Below are 14,392 nucleotides of genomic sequence, written 5' to 3' on the forward strand. Positions count from 1 at the left end.
CCTGCCTGATAAAACGCTTCCTTGGCCTCTGTGTCTCATTACTGCCAACTTCTCTGAGCCACAGTCCAGCACCTATAGTGTCTGACAAATAAGAAACCCCCTTACGCTACCCACGGCCACTAAATACTTATTAAGCCGAGGGAAGTGACCTAGCAGAGCGCCGGCAACACGCCAGAAAAACTAGGAAAACTTTGCACAGTAATCAGCGCTCCTTATCTCCCTTTTCTAATTGATAATTAGTCTTACATTAATTTGTGGCCATCTATCTCTTATCACAAAAGTACAATTTATCAGCTGCTTAAACGATGGACTAAATTGGGTTGGCAATGTTAATGATTCACCTTGCAGGGTACGGGGAACACGAGGGAAATAATTTCTCCTGACTCATATTTAATTAACCTCAGCAGATGTGCTCGGCATGCATTGAGTCTTAAAGAGAAGTAAAGTATGACGTCGTTGACCAGATGTGTTTAAAAATTAACACTTTAATGCAAAAAGTTATATACAAAGTATAAAAAAGTTGGAAAACAATGACAGAATTGTTACATTATAAAATGAAATTTGACTTTTTCATATATTCGAGCGTTGTGATAAAGCATGTTATACTTCTAGGTAACAGAGGTTATTAGTTGGTTCCTTCTACATCTCTTTAAAAGAAGAAGCAGGAGTAGCAGAAACCCTTCGTACAGAAGATTCTAGCGAGTACCTTCAACTTGTGCAACTTGCTAAAGACCAAAGAGCCCTGCAGGATGCTCGACGCGTCAGCCACGCTGCGCAGAGTTTAAAACTGCTCGTGCAGTTTTAAACGACACGAGGAGGAAAAAAGCGATCGAAGCTCTGCAGCGTACCCGTGGCAACGAAAGCCAAAACATCCCGTGGCTCTGGTCCGATTCAACATCATCAACTAGCATTAAAAAAAGAAACGTAAAAATAAATGCTTGTGAAGAGTTACATACGTGAAAACTGTGTAATGAAACAGATACGGCCTTCATGCAACGCGTCACGTTTTTCAAATACTGTTTAAAAGCTTCTCCAGGCGCTGACCCAGCATCCAGGTACACACAGCGGGGAGACTCCTGACATGCTTGGCATGAAAATCCTTCACATGTTCTCAGAAGGATCATTTTCTCAGGTGCTGCTCACTCTGTAACATCATCATCATCATCAGCGAGGAGAAAGCGATCCGAGGGGACGCGAGTCGTTTCAGTGTTTCTGCTCTAAACCCGGCAGGTGATTTGTTCATCAGTCTCTGAAAATGTGCTTTATTACTTGATTTGCAAGTCTGGTTTTCACACTGGTGAAAGCGTGACAACACAAAAGGAGAAATAATTATGAAAACTTCACAAAGTCACTACATTCACTCCTACAGCACAACTAATGCTGCACAAATTGCACTGCATTTACCTCTCGGACCATTTCTTCAACCGTTTCCTTTTCGTATTTATTCTGAAATATTACACATCCCTGACATTTCTCTCTTTATTTCCCTCTTTTTCTTTTCCACCTGTTCCTCACATCTTTCTCTACCTTTCCTTAACCTCCCTTTATCCAACTCTTCCAACACAAAAACCTTTCTGATAAAATCTACATGTTACATTCTTTTGCATTAATCTCAACATTCAGGTTGGCGGACCTTCAGCCTCGGCCACACTGAGAGAACCGCAGTCCGCCCGATACCGAGGTGTCATTTTAGACATTTAATCTCCATTGAAAGTAATACTGCTGAGCTTTGTGGTGTGAAACACAGATGTTATGCAAGGCTTTAACTCTTAGTCACACTTAACTTTTGCTAAGTGGCAAAATGGATCTGCATTATGGTGCGGCGCTGACAGCACTCTGAAGCTCACTTCATGTTCGAGCAGTGATGCCTACACCGTCGGGTCGCTGAACCGTCCTTCAAATCCAAAGCAGAGCGCACGGTGCAGAGTAACAGTGAAAGCGACCTCTATCCCCGCTCTGCAAAAAGCTGCCCAAAAAAGAAAATCCTCTCTGTCCGGTTTACTCGGCGGGGTGGAAAAGCAGCTCAAACAGCTCCAACACATCAGAGACGCTTTAAAAGAAGGCAGAATGAAAACAGCTCCACCTGTGGAACACCTGGCTACCTCGATTACCCCGACTGTGTTATTGTCGTCCTGCCTTTTCCGGAGCTTCTTGCAGGAAGTCGGAAAATCAAATCACTCCACACAGGTGGACGTGTCTGTAACACGTAAGCTCATCATACATTCACGTGGAGGTCTTTTTAAATAAAGCGACCATCCATAGATAATTTCCAGTTCTGCTAAAATGGGATATTTCGTACTTCTTAAGCTGCTTCGAAACGCAGCAACAGGGTCAAACAAACGTGGAGCGAACCACGGAGCAGACGTGGGCTCCGCCTCGTCCTGCACCGAACAGCGAGGACAGATCATTCGTATAGTGCTGCTCAGTGTGATTCACACGTATCAATAACTCTTTTTGATAACACAGGATATGATCAGATTACTCATGAGGATGAAATCTGCTGGTATTAGTGGCATGATCCCTGATTGGTCACTTCAGACATCGGCCGGCCTCTAAGCGAGTGTTTTTGTTTATCTGGAGGAATAAAGCGTTCCAGAGTGCTGATTGGAGCGCTGTAATGTGCAGCCATTACTAAGAGAGGAAAGGAGGAATGTTTTGGAAATCTTTGCCCACATGAACGGTCGGATCTCGACAATAAATACGCTTTCATTACACAAACATAATAAAGAGTTATTCATATCTGCATGAACCTCCATCTACAGTCAGTGTTAGTGCGTTACTTTAGCTTGCATTTGTGGATACTGTCCTTTATCCTGCTGCAGCAGCGGCCGTGAATGTGAGCTTAATTTAAATGGATCCAATTACCTCTGCAGCCCTGACAGATTCTTACAAGAGACAACTTAATCAGAGTACAGTGAAAAGTAAAAACCTGCTCATTTTAAACTCTCCAAAGATTCAAAGCAATTTAAATGACTTCAAACAACAAGACATTACGCATCCTCTACTCTGTAATTAACCTCCTTTACCTTACCGTACACTCCTACCAGCACACACACGGTTTGATAATGACGGGGATTCGGATCATCGCATTATGAGGTTTTAACTTCAGTGGTGAGCTGAACGCAGGAAAACTGCGTCTATGAAGACGTGACTTTGTGCTTATTGTCATGTCAGGACTCGATGTGTCTGCACAGCTGCAGTCACGCCGTCTTCTGCTTTGGGTTTGTTTGCTGTTGCTGTCCTCCTCCCTCCCGAGTAAAGCCACGCTGGTCTGTACCGAGCTCCCACCGGTGCCTGTATCCAATCAAACATATTCTTAAAGTTACAGAGGGCTGTGCCGGATTACTCGAGTACAGCGGCAGAATTTTATTCATTATTTATGCAGGAAGAAGCATTTTAGAGCTCAGCATTTACCTGGAATGGTCTCCATCCACAAATCGGCCCTACCTGTAACCCCCACCCCCAGTTCCACGTGTCATCGTGTCGTACCGCAGTCCCCGAAGAGGCGGGGTGGGAGATGGGGGCACATCCTGCCGCAGGGGCCCTCTCTGCTGAGAGCTAGAGAACAACCTTGGATCAAAGAACAGCAAAATACTCCGACATGGAAAAGAAGGAAGAGTCAGGCGAGAGGGAAGACATACTTAAAAAGAGAGACGAAGATGAGAGGCAGTAATATGAACGATGATCAAATCTGCAATATGATCGGTGCTGAACCCCAAAACTGCAGTTCCTGCGATCGGCCACTTGAGGCTGTGCACGGACGTCAGTCACACTAATAAAGGTTTGGGCCTCTCTGGCTGATTTCCCTGACAGGTGTGCAGGTGATGTTTTGTTTAAACGTATTAAGGCTTAAGTTTAAGGGCGTAGCTGCTTTGAGTGACCGGTGGATGCCGACGGAGGCAGCTGTAGCTAGCGGCCGTCTACTGAAGGCTGTTGGTGTCTTTAATGTGGTTATCTGTCAAATAATTTGGCTTTCTTTGTGACTATTTGGACTAACAGGCAGCCCGAGAAGTCTGAGCTCTAGTTTTAGTTTAGCAGACAACAGCTCATAATCTAGAGCTCCGCCCCCTCGTCCAGGTACGTACAGTGCACATGCAGATCTTGGTATGAGGGTACTTTCCTGCGTATAATTACCTAGGGTGGGGGTAGTAGCCAGGGTCGATGCCTCGAGGGTCTCCTTGCCGTGGGTATGGCTGACCAGGTGGGTAGTTGGGGTAAGATGGAGCAGACTGGGAGGTGGGGTAGGATGGTGCCTGGGGGTATCCCTGCTGGGCGTGTGGAGGCCCGGGGTAGGGACCTGACCATGGCTGCATGGGGTAGTCAGCTGCATCTAATGGACCTCGTCTGGAAAAGAGAATTTTATGCATTTAAGAGAGAGAAATTTGAGAGCACAATCAGACTGAAGCAAAGAAACCGCCGGATGTTGCCATTGGTAACGTTGCATCCTTAACCAGTCAGTCATCAGGCAGACGCAGCCAGTGGCTGGACGGTTCAAAAACTTGTTCTGGGGAAAACTCCACGACTGAGCTTGTTTATAGTACGAAGCGTCCTTTTTTCCAACTGCTGAGAAGTCGCTCAATGAACCGGACCCGGCCAAACACAGGAGGAGTTGGCTCAGAGTTCACTGCTGTGTGACTCCGATGGCCGTGGCAGAAGAAGAGCCCTGACCATTTGTTGCTGTTTTCATGTAAAATCAACACAAATACACGAACAAAGAGAACAGACAGTGTTATGAAAGATAATCAGAGGAATAAACACGAGACCCGAGCACAGACGCAGCGTTAACCTCCCGCTCTGCCCCAGCGCCTTCACAATAAAACAAATAATCAACCAACCGCTGGCACCGGCACAGCGCCGTCAGAGTGATGCTCCCTTCACGTACCTTAGCAAAGAGCCTACCAACAGCTACCGCACTGAATCTGAAATATTCAGGAAAACCTGCTGAAAACAATTTGTTGCGGGCGACAGAGAAGAGAGAGGGCGAAGCACGTGCTCAGCTCGCGGCTCATCCCGGCCAAACATCACATAGCAACAGAATATAAGTGACACGTGACAGTTTTAAGTAGGCTAGGGCTCAGTTAACCCAAGCGAAGACACACGCACAGCTGTGGTAACCCAGCCGCGTCCCGTGAACAGATATCGATGTCCTGTGCCGGGGAAAGCGAGTACACAAACACATGTTGTCCACATAGCAAACATTACGAGGTATTAGATTTTATCTCTCCGTCTTTCTGTCTCTTTGTCTGCACGCATCTCTCCATCTACTGCAGGACATCCATGATGTGTTCATGTTTATCATATAAATATATATCTCACTGAGTCAGATGGTGGTCTCTATGCTGATGCTGTGTGTGTGTGTGTGTGTGTGTGTGTGTGTGTGTGTGTGTCAGGATGGGTGGTCAGCAGTGGGAAGTGTCTAACTAACTGCATGCCCTTCATGTTTGGGATGTCATCTTCTGCCCCTCCCGACTCCATGGTTAGCATGTTTATGTGTGTTTCAGCGCACACACACACACACACACACACACACACACACACACACACACACACACACCTGTCTTCTTCGCCGTACGTCGCTCTGGGTCAGCGTCTCAGCCGGACGGCTCAGATTTCTCTGCTTTTAATGGCCGCAGCCGTTTTGTCTGCTCTTCTTTCTTTCACGTCCGTCTTCTAGCCGTCTGTCCATGTGTCTGTCTGACTCCATGTGTCTGTCTGACTCCATGTGTCTCTCTCTCCCTCTTTATGACTACAGTTCACCAGGCTGCAGGGCTTGCCGTTCACCCCTGAGCCTGTATACCTGTGCCCCGTATCAGTCAGCCCATCTGTCAGTTAGCGTTTGGCCGCCGGACATGATAATGTCACAGAGGCAGAGATAAGAGCGGTGGAGAGGTAATGGGGGGGTGAAGAGGGCAGGAAAGAGAGAGATAAGGAGGGGGGCAAAGTTAAGAGGAAGGTACGGGAGATGAAAAACAGAGATAAGACGAGAGATGAGGATCAAAACAGGAGCTGGAAAACAAGACATCATCTCTAAGATTAAGATGATGAGGACTGATCAACACGCTTACATGATCACTTTACTGTAGTCTGGGTATTTTCTTATTTAGGGCTGGGTGGGGGAAGATTTTAGGCTGTCACATTAGAGAACTTAGTGTCACTTTTTATCAGAAGCCATCAGCTTCTATTTGCAACAAACCTGCACACAGAGAGAAAATCAGATAAAGCAGAAAGGAGCAGAGGTGATAAGACAAAGATGGAGTAAATAAGCACAGGTGGAGGGTGCGGGGTTTACGCAAATAGTGCCGATGCACGGCAAAAAAAAGTAGGAGTATCATGGAGTAATCAAGGTACCGCTGTCTGAACACAGACAGAAAAATCAGCTTCACATTTCAGTCTGGAGAGAAAATTCAAACGTTTCCTGATAGACGAGAAGAATTTTTTTATGTTACAATTAAAACGACAAAAAGTGCAGGTCGTCTGGATCAGAGGTCCCAGACAATATTTCACGGACCGGCCTTTAAGGTGTCGCGGATAAATACAACAAAATAAAATGATAGGACCGAGACACAAACGGTGGGATTTTGTAAATATAATAATAAACATGAATTCACTGTGTAATTGTGTAACTTTAATAGCAGCGTCCTGAAATGCACCAACAACACTGAGAGTAACATCCTCCTCTCGGGTCGCTATGGTAACGCATAAATATTTCTTTCAGAATAAGACGAACAACTACAACACGGGAAAGACCCGGGGAAACAGAGTTAAGGATGAAAACCCTGAAAACCACAAATTTCACACCGGAGCCAAACGACCCACGGACCAGTACCAGGCCGTGGCCCGGGGGTTGAGGACCGCCGGTCTGGATGACACGCGAGTGATAAAGGGTCACGGTGCGCCCGACTGTTCTGTCCACAGACACTTTGATTCCAACTCTGTGGCTTCTCAGTGGTCCCAGTTATGAATGCGCACTGGTTCGAATGGCTCTGTGCAGCTGAACTGACTGCTCACATTTCTATCTCACGCCTCGACTCCAAACCTTTGTTCCTCCAGCAGTCGAAGACGGAGCTACTGGAAACCACGAGCGGGGATTTCTGAGGTTTACTTGTATTGGTTTTGTAAATGAAATTTAAAAACATTGAACACACACACACATTCTTTGTGCTTTAATAAAGGAAAAAAAGCATCGTTTGACTAAAAGATTCATTCGCTACCAGTTAATGAATACTTGAAAAATAATATCGTGATCCCCAGTGTGTTATGAGAGTTTCCATATTGGGAACGGGGCAGAAATCCAGTGGTAATCTGTAGAGAATCCACTGTAAATCCGGTGGCAAGTTTGGAATTCTCCCTCCAGGAACCCAGTCAGCACCGCGCGGCAGCTGGGGATTAGGGAGCGATGTGGATGGAACCCGTTACTGGCATGCATACACACACCCAGTATGAGAACTAAAACACTTATGTAGACATGCACACAGTGAGAACATTTATCATCAACACACGAAAGAGGACAGGCGCGCTGTTTAAATACAGCCCGTAACTCCTAATCACCCCCCTCCCGAACCCCACGCACTCTGGAGGAGGCAAATTGGCACACAGCTGGAGAAGAGTTAAGACCAAACGAGGGGCTGGTGGTCTGTGTGTGTGTGAGAAAGACAGACGAGAGAAACAGATGTAATGAATGAGAACAGCTTCCTGGCTCATGCAACAACTAGTTTAACATAATTGAGAGAGTCATCAAACCAAAACGAGGAATTGAAAACATTCCAGGCAGAACAGCGAAGCCGCTGAACGCTCAGTTTGAAGGGAAATTCAACTATGTAATACCTGTTTAGAGATGACTTCCTTAATGCTGTTATGTGGATAGCGCGCTCACAGTTACACGGGTCACATATTCAAAAGGATAATTGGAAGGATTTCTCTCCGTGTCTGACAGTAATTGGGAGTAATGTGATCCTTACTAATTCCCCGGCATTTAAGAGATTTCTGATGGATTTCAGGGGAAACAAGGACTTGTTATATGTCATCTGCACCTGCCCCGCTCTCTCATAAACGCACACTTTCACTGACTCTTTCTAAAAGGGCTGCTCACAGCTGTTCGGCTGCTGCACACACATGCACAGAGTCATCTATCACGCAGGCCTGCCTCTCAGCAACTTTTAAAAACAGAGACAAGATGCAGCTTTGTGTCACAGCGCATTAAAAAACTCCTGAGAGCCAATGACAGCCACCGCGCAGATAGATGGCCTCAATATAACCGAACACCGGAGCACAAACGGCAGCGGCTCGACGCGAGGAGTCGCAGACGGAAGCTGAGGTAAAAAATAAATAAAGGCGGGCGGGGAGGCGAAGAGTAATACTTAAAGTAAGCGAAGGAGAAGTGGAGGAAATGAACTAGCGAAGCTTTAATTCAGTTATATCTTTATGAGTCTTTACAGAGCCGAAGCCTCACTTCGTGTCGATATCCACTTGAATGTGATTTGAGATTTTAAGCCGGGAAAGCGCTTCATATTTTCAAATTGCATTCAACAGTGTCAGATTCTTTGTCAATGAGAGTCGTGCTATTTTGACAGTGTGGTAATAAAACAGATTAATAGCTCAAATTGTTCTGCGACTGCTGTCGTAATGTCATTTCGTGAGTCGCGGCGAAAACAGAGCTGCCGTGGTTTAATGTTGCCGGAGTTAAACTAACTTTAACTTTGTTTCATCTTCCTAATGCGATACTTCATTATGAAGCTTTAATCACAGACGCCGCCGTCCAAACAATGAGGCAATAAAAGCTTAAGTGGAAAATAATGAAGGGCGGAGAAATATCTTATTATCTAAGGAAGGCAAGAGAAAGACAGTAAAGCCTGTTTATCGGAGGACCGATGGAGGAAGATACATGATTTCGAGTTGTTTTATTTTTTGCCAATTAACATTTAATATTTAAAACTGTTTTAATATGTTTAGATATTGTGAATTAAACGTGTATATTACCCGCCAGTGGGAAGGGAACGTGGCCCAAACATGTTGTACAGCTGCTTCTTCTTTGTAAGGCAAAAAGCTGCATTTATTCACATTATAAGGTTAATGTAGCTGCAGAGCGACCGTGCTGGCTGTGGAGCCTTTTCACCGTAACAGATAATATGGCACATCCACCTTACACATGAAAGCTCCCCAGTTTGAGACTGGGAGGAGTCAGTGAGGCTGGTGTTTACATATTTATCCTTATATAAACTTTTATAAATAAATCAAAGTTAGTTACATGTAATGTAATGACATGTAATCATGAGTTTCTGTCATGCATTGTTAGTTATTCCAGGAACAGAGGCAGCGAGATGCTGATACGGTCCCGGGTGTACTGTGTGCAGTGGCGGGGCTGCAGAGAAATCTGTGAAAAACTTTAAACTATATTTAGGCAAAAGAAGGAAGCGTCCAGAGCGACTGGCAGACATCTTTGTTTGACTAAGACCACACGAAGCTGCTGTGTGAGCAAACCGCACTGCTGCAGGTAAGTCGCTGAGAGCCTGACAGAGAGCTGGTAACACCGTAATATGTTTCCCTGCTGTTGGTTCAGCTGTGCCGGTGAACGTCTCTGAGCTGGTCTGAGGGTGACTCCTATACCTCTCTTGACCTCTGACCTCTTGAAGTCACATGACACTCCATCAGTTCCCACCAAACACTTAGAAGATGGGGTCAAAGGCTAAGCAAGGGTACTGTGAACCAGGATTAGGGGGCATACCGCGTTCATAGACATAACACTGGAACGTGTGACACCATTTGCTAAAGCTAACAGCCAGCTGGTTCACGTCTGGGTGACACAGAGCAAAAAGCTTTCAGGCGATTTCACTGATAAGTATTAAAAGCTGCCACATGTGAGCTTGATCATATCATTCTAATCACAAACCCACAAAATCTTTAGTAAGTTTTAATCTACCGATTGTAGAGTTTCTACAGTTTTGTGTTGTTTTGATTTCATTTTGCTTTCAGTTTTTATTTTTTTGAAAATGTTCGATTTAGTTTAGTTTTATTAAACTAGTTAGTTTTAATAAAACTCATATTAGTTTTATTTCTTTTAGAAAATGTTGAAAACTTTTTAAAAGCAGTGACTCAGTCTCGTCCTCATCAGTAACATTGTAACCAAACTAGCAGATGCTAAAACGACTAGTTTCCTCTGTAGTTTTATTTTATTTGAATTCAAATGATTTTAGTTAAACTTCATGATTGTCAAAAGTTGAGCTTTTATTTTTATTTAAGTTAACTAAAATAAATAAATGAATGTAGTTAACCAAAAAGCCTCAGTTTCTGGTTTAGTTTAAGTTAGCTGCAATAATCTTGGTCAGTGACATCATGTTTTATAAACGGTGGGTTACCCAGAAGTGACAAAACACTTCATACAGCCACAAATGACTTTGAAGTGTTTCCAGCTGCTTTGTTCTAAAACAGAAAGTCTTAAAAATCATCACATACACGTTTTATAACACGTGTTTGAGATAAAACCAGCAGGTCAAAAAGTCATCTTATTTCATATCTGCTTCCTGGATGTGATGTAGCGTAAATACAAAACAACTCTATGACAGCTTTAAGCAGAGCAGCTGTCCTCTCAGCTGTTAGAATTAAAAGTCTGCATGAAGCTGCACATCCACCTGGTTGATGTTATTTTCTCACTACACTAAATTAAGCACTGCGCTGACGGTGAGCACGAGAGTTTAGCTGTGCAAAATCTCATCCAGCTTAAAGTTGGTTGACATGATGAGCCCCACCCTGTGGCTACAGATCAGCATTAATATGGAGATATCGACACAGACGATATGAAGGCAGCAGCAGTGTTAGACTGTTTACGCCCATCAGAGGAGACTCTTCTGCGGTAAGACGAAGCTCGACTTGGTGCCGTGTTTTCATCATTTATGCCGAGTCTTATTACAAAAAGCATTTGTATTCAAATGTTGCATCGTTTCAGTGCATAAAGAGGAAAATGATGCGAACACCCGAGGTAATCGCACTCCACTTTGAACGAGTCGCCGTGTTTAGTGACCCAAGTTGTCAGGAGGGCAGCTGAATGCAAATACTGAACACATTTAAGTCAAGAGGTTGAAAAAAAGAGCTGAAAACGTGCAAAATAAATAAATAAAAAGAAGACGTTTTTTCACCGGGGACCGTTTTATCAAGTAAGATGAAAAGGATTTATTTTGTTTCAGGACCTGCCTACTAATTCCACATATCCTGTGAGGACCTCGCATTCGAGTGAAATTTGTGTTAAGAGTACCAGCTGACAGTTTACAGGCAGAGAGGAGACCGCCGAGGAATCACATGTTCATCTGTATGCAGAGGAAGAAGCAAAGAGCAAAGGACAGAGGGAAGGTAGATGAATGTAGAGGATAAGAAACCACGTAAACACAAGACAAAGAGACGCACACAGAGGGCCACAACAGACAGGAGAGGGAGGGAGGAAACAGGAGGCAAGGGGGAGGGAGAGACATTAACTGTTAAATAATGAGGTATGAAGGACAGGCAGGTTTTCCAAGTTTTAGCCGAGCAGCAGACAAAAGAAATTAAAAAAGAACAAGAAAAGACCTCACATCTAAAAACTGTTGAAAACAAGTTGCTGGCTTCAAGTAGGAGAGGCTGAGGCTTTCAGATGGATGAAGCTGAGACAAAAAAACATGAAAGGACGGAAGAATGGGGCAGAAAATGAGAGGGGGGGAGAAGAAATGTAAGAGAGGAGAGCAGAGGGGGAGGGAGTGATTAGGAATAAGAGAAAAAAGAAAGAATTAAGGCGGAGAAACAAGTGCTGCCCTCCAGAGAGCCAGCATGCTGAAGGTCAGCATCTGCAGAGAATAATGGGACCCACTCTGGGACACACACACACACACACACACACACACACACACACACACACACACACACACACACACACACACACTCTTACTTCTTCATGTTTCAATGAAACTAAGCACCTTTCAGGGGCTCCGATCTGTCTTTGCCAATAAATTTCTGTCAAGTGTGATTAAACCTGCAGTAAATCATGCATGAATTACATGCCAGTGTAGGAAACTAACATGATTACATTCCCCCGTGTATGTGTGTATGCACACAGATTTAGGAAATATGCCTCGTGTGACTGCGAATGTGAGATAGCGCATAAAGAAATGTACTCATTAGCTGAACTGATAAAAGGGGGGGCATAAAAAAGGCAGATGAAATGAGAAGAAATGGCCAGAGCAGGTTAAAAAGAGGGCTAGCAGGGAGCACGTGAAAGAGTGCCGTAACACACTGAAGCACTTAAAGTAAAAAAGGATGAGGAAAAAAGAGACGGAGGGAGAGGGGGGATCAAATTAGAGCACAAAAAGTTTTTAAAAAGATGTCTTTGCAAAGAAAGAGAAACAGTAGCGAAAGAAACAGAAATGAGACGAGAAAAGGACAGAGGAGAAAGCCATTAGATGAAAATGAGAGGAACTGAGGGATGAGGGCCTTCCAGATGGTAGGAGACTGTTGCCTCGGAAACACAGAGAGGGCAGAACAATGGGGATTTGGAGTGGTGTTTCGCATCCCATCATAATACGGCCGTGCCATTTGGAAACGGAGCGACAAAACTGCAGCCAAGAACGAAAGAGGCTGACAATTTACAGCAGGCGGCTCCTCCGACGAGGAATCTGATCAACAAGTCAAATGTGCGACGAGCTGATGGAGCCGGCTGATGATGTCATTCACACCTGACGCTCACCGACAGACCTCGTGTCATCGGCCGCTTTCTTTCGGACTCGGAGCTTCTGCAGACTCGGAAACGCTCGTGATGTGTGGACTCGGATGAAACTCATCGGTGGTTTATCCTGTTTCCTGCTCGGCTGTTTTGTCGTGAAGCAGGTGCCACAGAAACACCATCTTACTGTAGATGTAAAAAGCTCCAGATGATTTTCTAAGAAGTTTGAGCAGAAAACACACATGTATGTGTTTCATACTTTGTCACAGTTTCATCAGATTCTTTATTAGCATATTTTAAAAAACATGCCGATAATCAGCATTTCATAGTGACATCGGTCATTTTTTAACTGTGTTTTTTACAATAGAGAGCTTTAAACAACAGTTTCTCTGCATGAATGAAAAATAAATGCCAAATTATGAATAACAGTGTTTTGTTTGTGATTAATTAGGTAACAAAACAGCTTCTAAAAAACACTCTTTAAAAACCTTTCACTCCATGTGCCAACAACACAAAACAACGAGACTTCTGCACCTAGTTTTAAAACGAGTGATAATTTGTTGATGTTTACATTAATAATTTCAGGAAACGTATGATAACAGATCTGTTTACCACACATCAGTACATCTGTGCCTACAGAAACGATGTACATGTTCACAAGCTGTAATATTAGAAGAAATGACAGCCCGAGCGTGGAGAGCCCGAGCTGGAAGTCGTAAGTCACGTTAAACGGTGTGATCCGAGCCTGCGGTCGCTCTTTGATATTCACCTGTGTAGCGGCCATAAAGACAGACTGATTACACTCGCAGTGAAACGGCCGTGCCCGTCTACGCTAGCCAAAATCACTCAAAGTAAAGACATTCAGTTATAGCAGGATCGTATATATAACCACTTACAGCCAGTATAGTGGCTCACTTGCTGAAACATAATGAAATGCATTACTGATAACACCGTTTCCCATTCAGAAAAACAAAACTGTCTTCATCTTCCATCTTGAGTTTCCCTCAGCAAAGTAATCGTTTCAAGCTGAAGAATTTTCCCCGTTGCAGGACCGCGGGGAGCATGAAGAGCAGTTTTAAAGTCGTAAGGCGACGATCCCAGAACAGACACGAGTACGGTCATGTGAGATTCAGATGCACAGAACTTCACGTGAGCTCAAACCGCACGCAGACTTAAAATGCTGCACGCTGCAGTTAAAATAACAGAGAAGAAGAAAACACTTTTAATGATCGTTTAACTTTCTAACATCACTTTGAAACTGGAGAATTCCTCCAGCAGCGCAGGACCGACAGATGGTCAGCAGACTGTTGCCAGATGTTAACATTTCACAGCTGCAACAGTAAAAATTTATGAAGTGCGGTCCATCTTCTTGTTAACACAGAAGTAAATAATAATGTATATGAAAGCCTTTATGTGCTGATGATATTCATGTACAGATGAATGATTAACCACTGCAGAAACACTCTGACTCCACAGAACGGACGCTACCTCGCTCAGATAAGACGCGGACTCTGAAGAAAAGCTTCACTCGACGAGCGCAGCATCACTTAACCTCAGCTCGACCGCAGGACACCCCAAAATCTGTTAAACATCACCAGCTGGGACCCGAGCGGGATATTTCCTCCGTCACCCCAGAAGTGTACACAAATGAAAGCACATCATACTCATGTCGTACCCACCTGCTGGTTCTGCAACACATTATGGGTTATAACC

The 14,392-nt window shown here is 44.3% G+C and overlaps 1 protein-coding gene across 1 annotated transcript in view; it reads right to left on the bottom strand.

Moving 5' to 3' along the window:
- Nucleotides 1-467: 467 nt before the first annotated feature.
- Nucleotides 468-14,392, bottom strand: part of LOC120731028 (partitioning defective 3 homolog B-like) — a 207,061-nt gene continuing 193,136 nt past the window's right edge. Inside the window, 3 exon segments of the mRNA XM_040027756.1 lie at nucleotides 468-3,294; nucleotides 3,415-3,558; nucleotides 4,135-4,344. Of these exon segments, the coding sequence (XP_039883690.1) occupies nucleotides 3,444-3,558; nucleotides 4,135-4,344 (325 nt within the window). The 3' untranslated portion in view covers nucleotides 468-3,294; nucleotides 3,415-3,443.

Source organism: Simochromis diagramma, unplaced genomic scaffold (genome assembly GCF_900408965.1).
Source record: "Simochromis diagramma unplaced genomic scaffold, fSimDia1.1 OVJJ01000343.1, whole genome shotgun sequence".
NCBI classification, from domain to species: Eukaryota; Metazoa; Chordata; class Actinopteri; order Cichliformes; family Cichlidae; genus Simochromis; species Simochromis diagramma.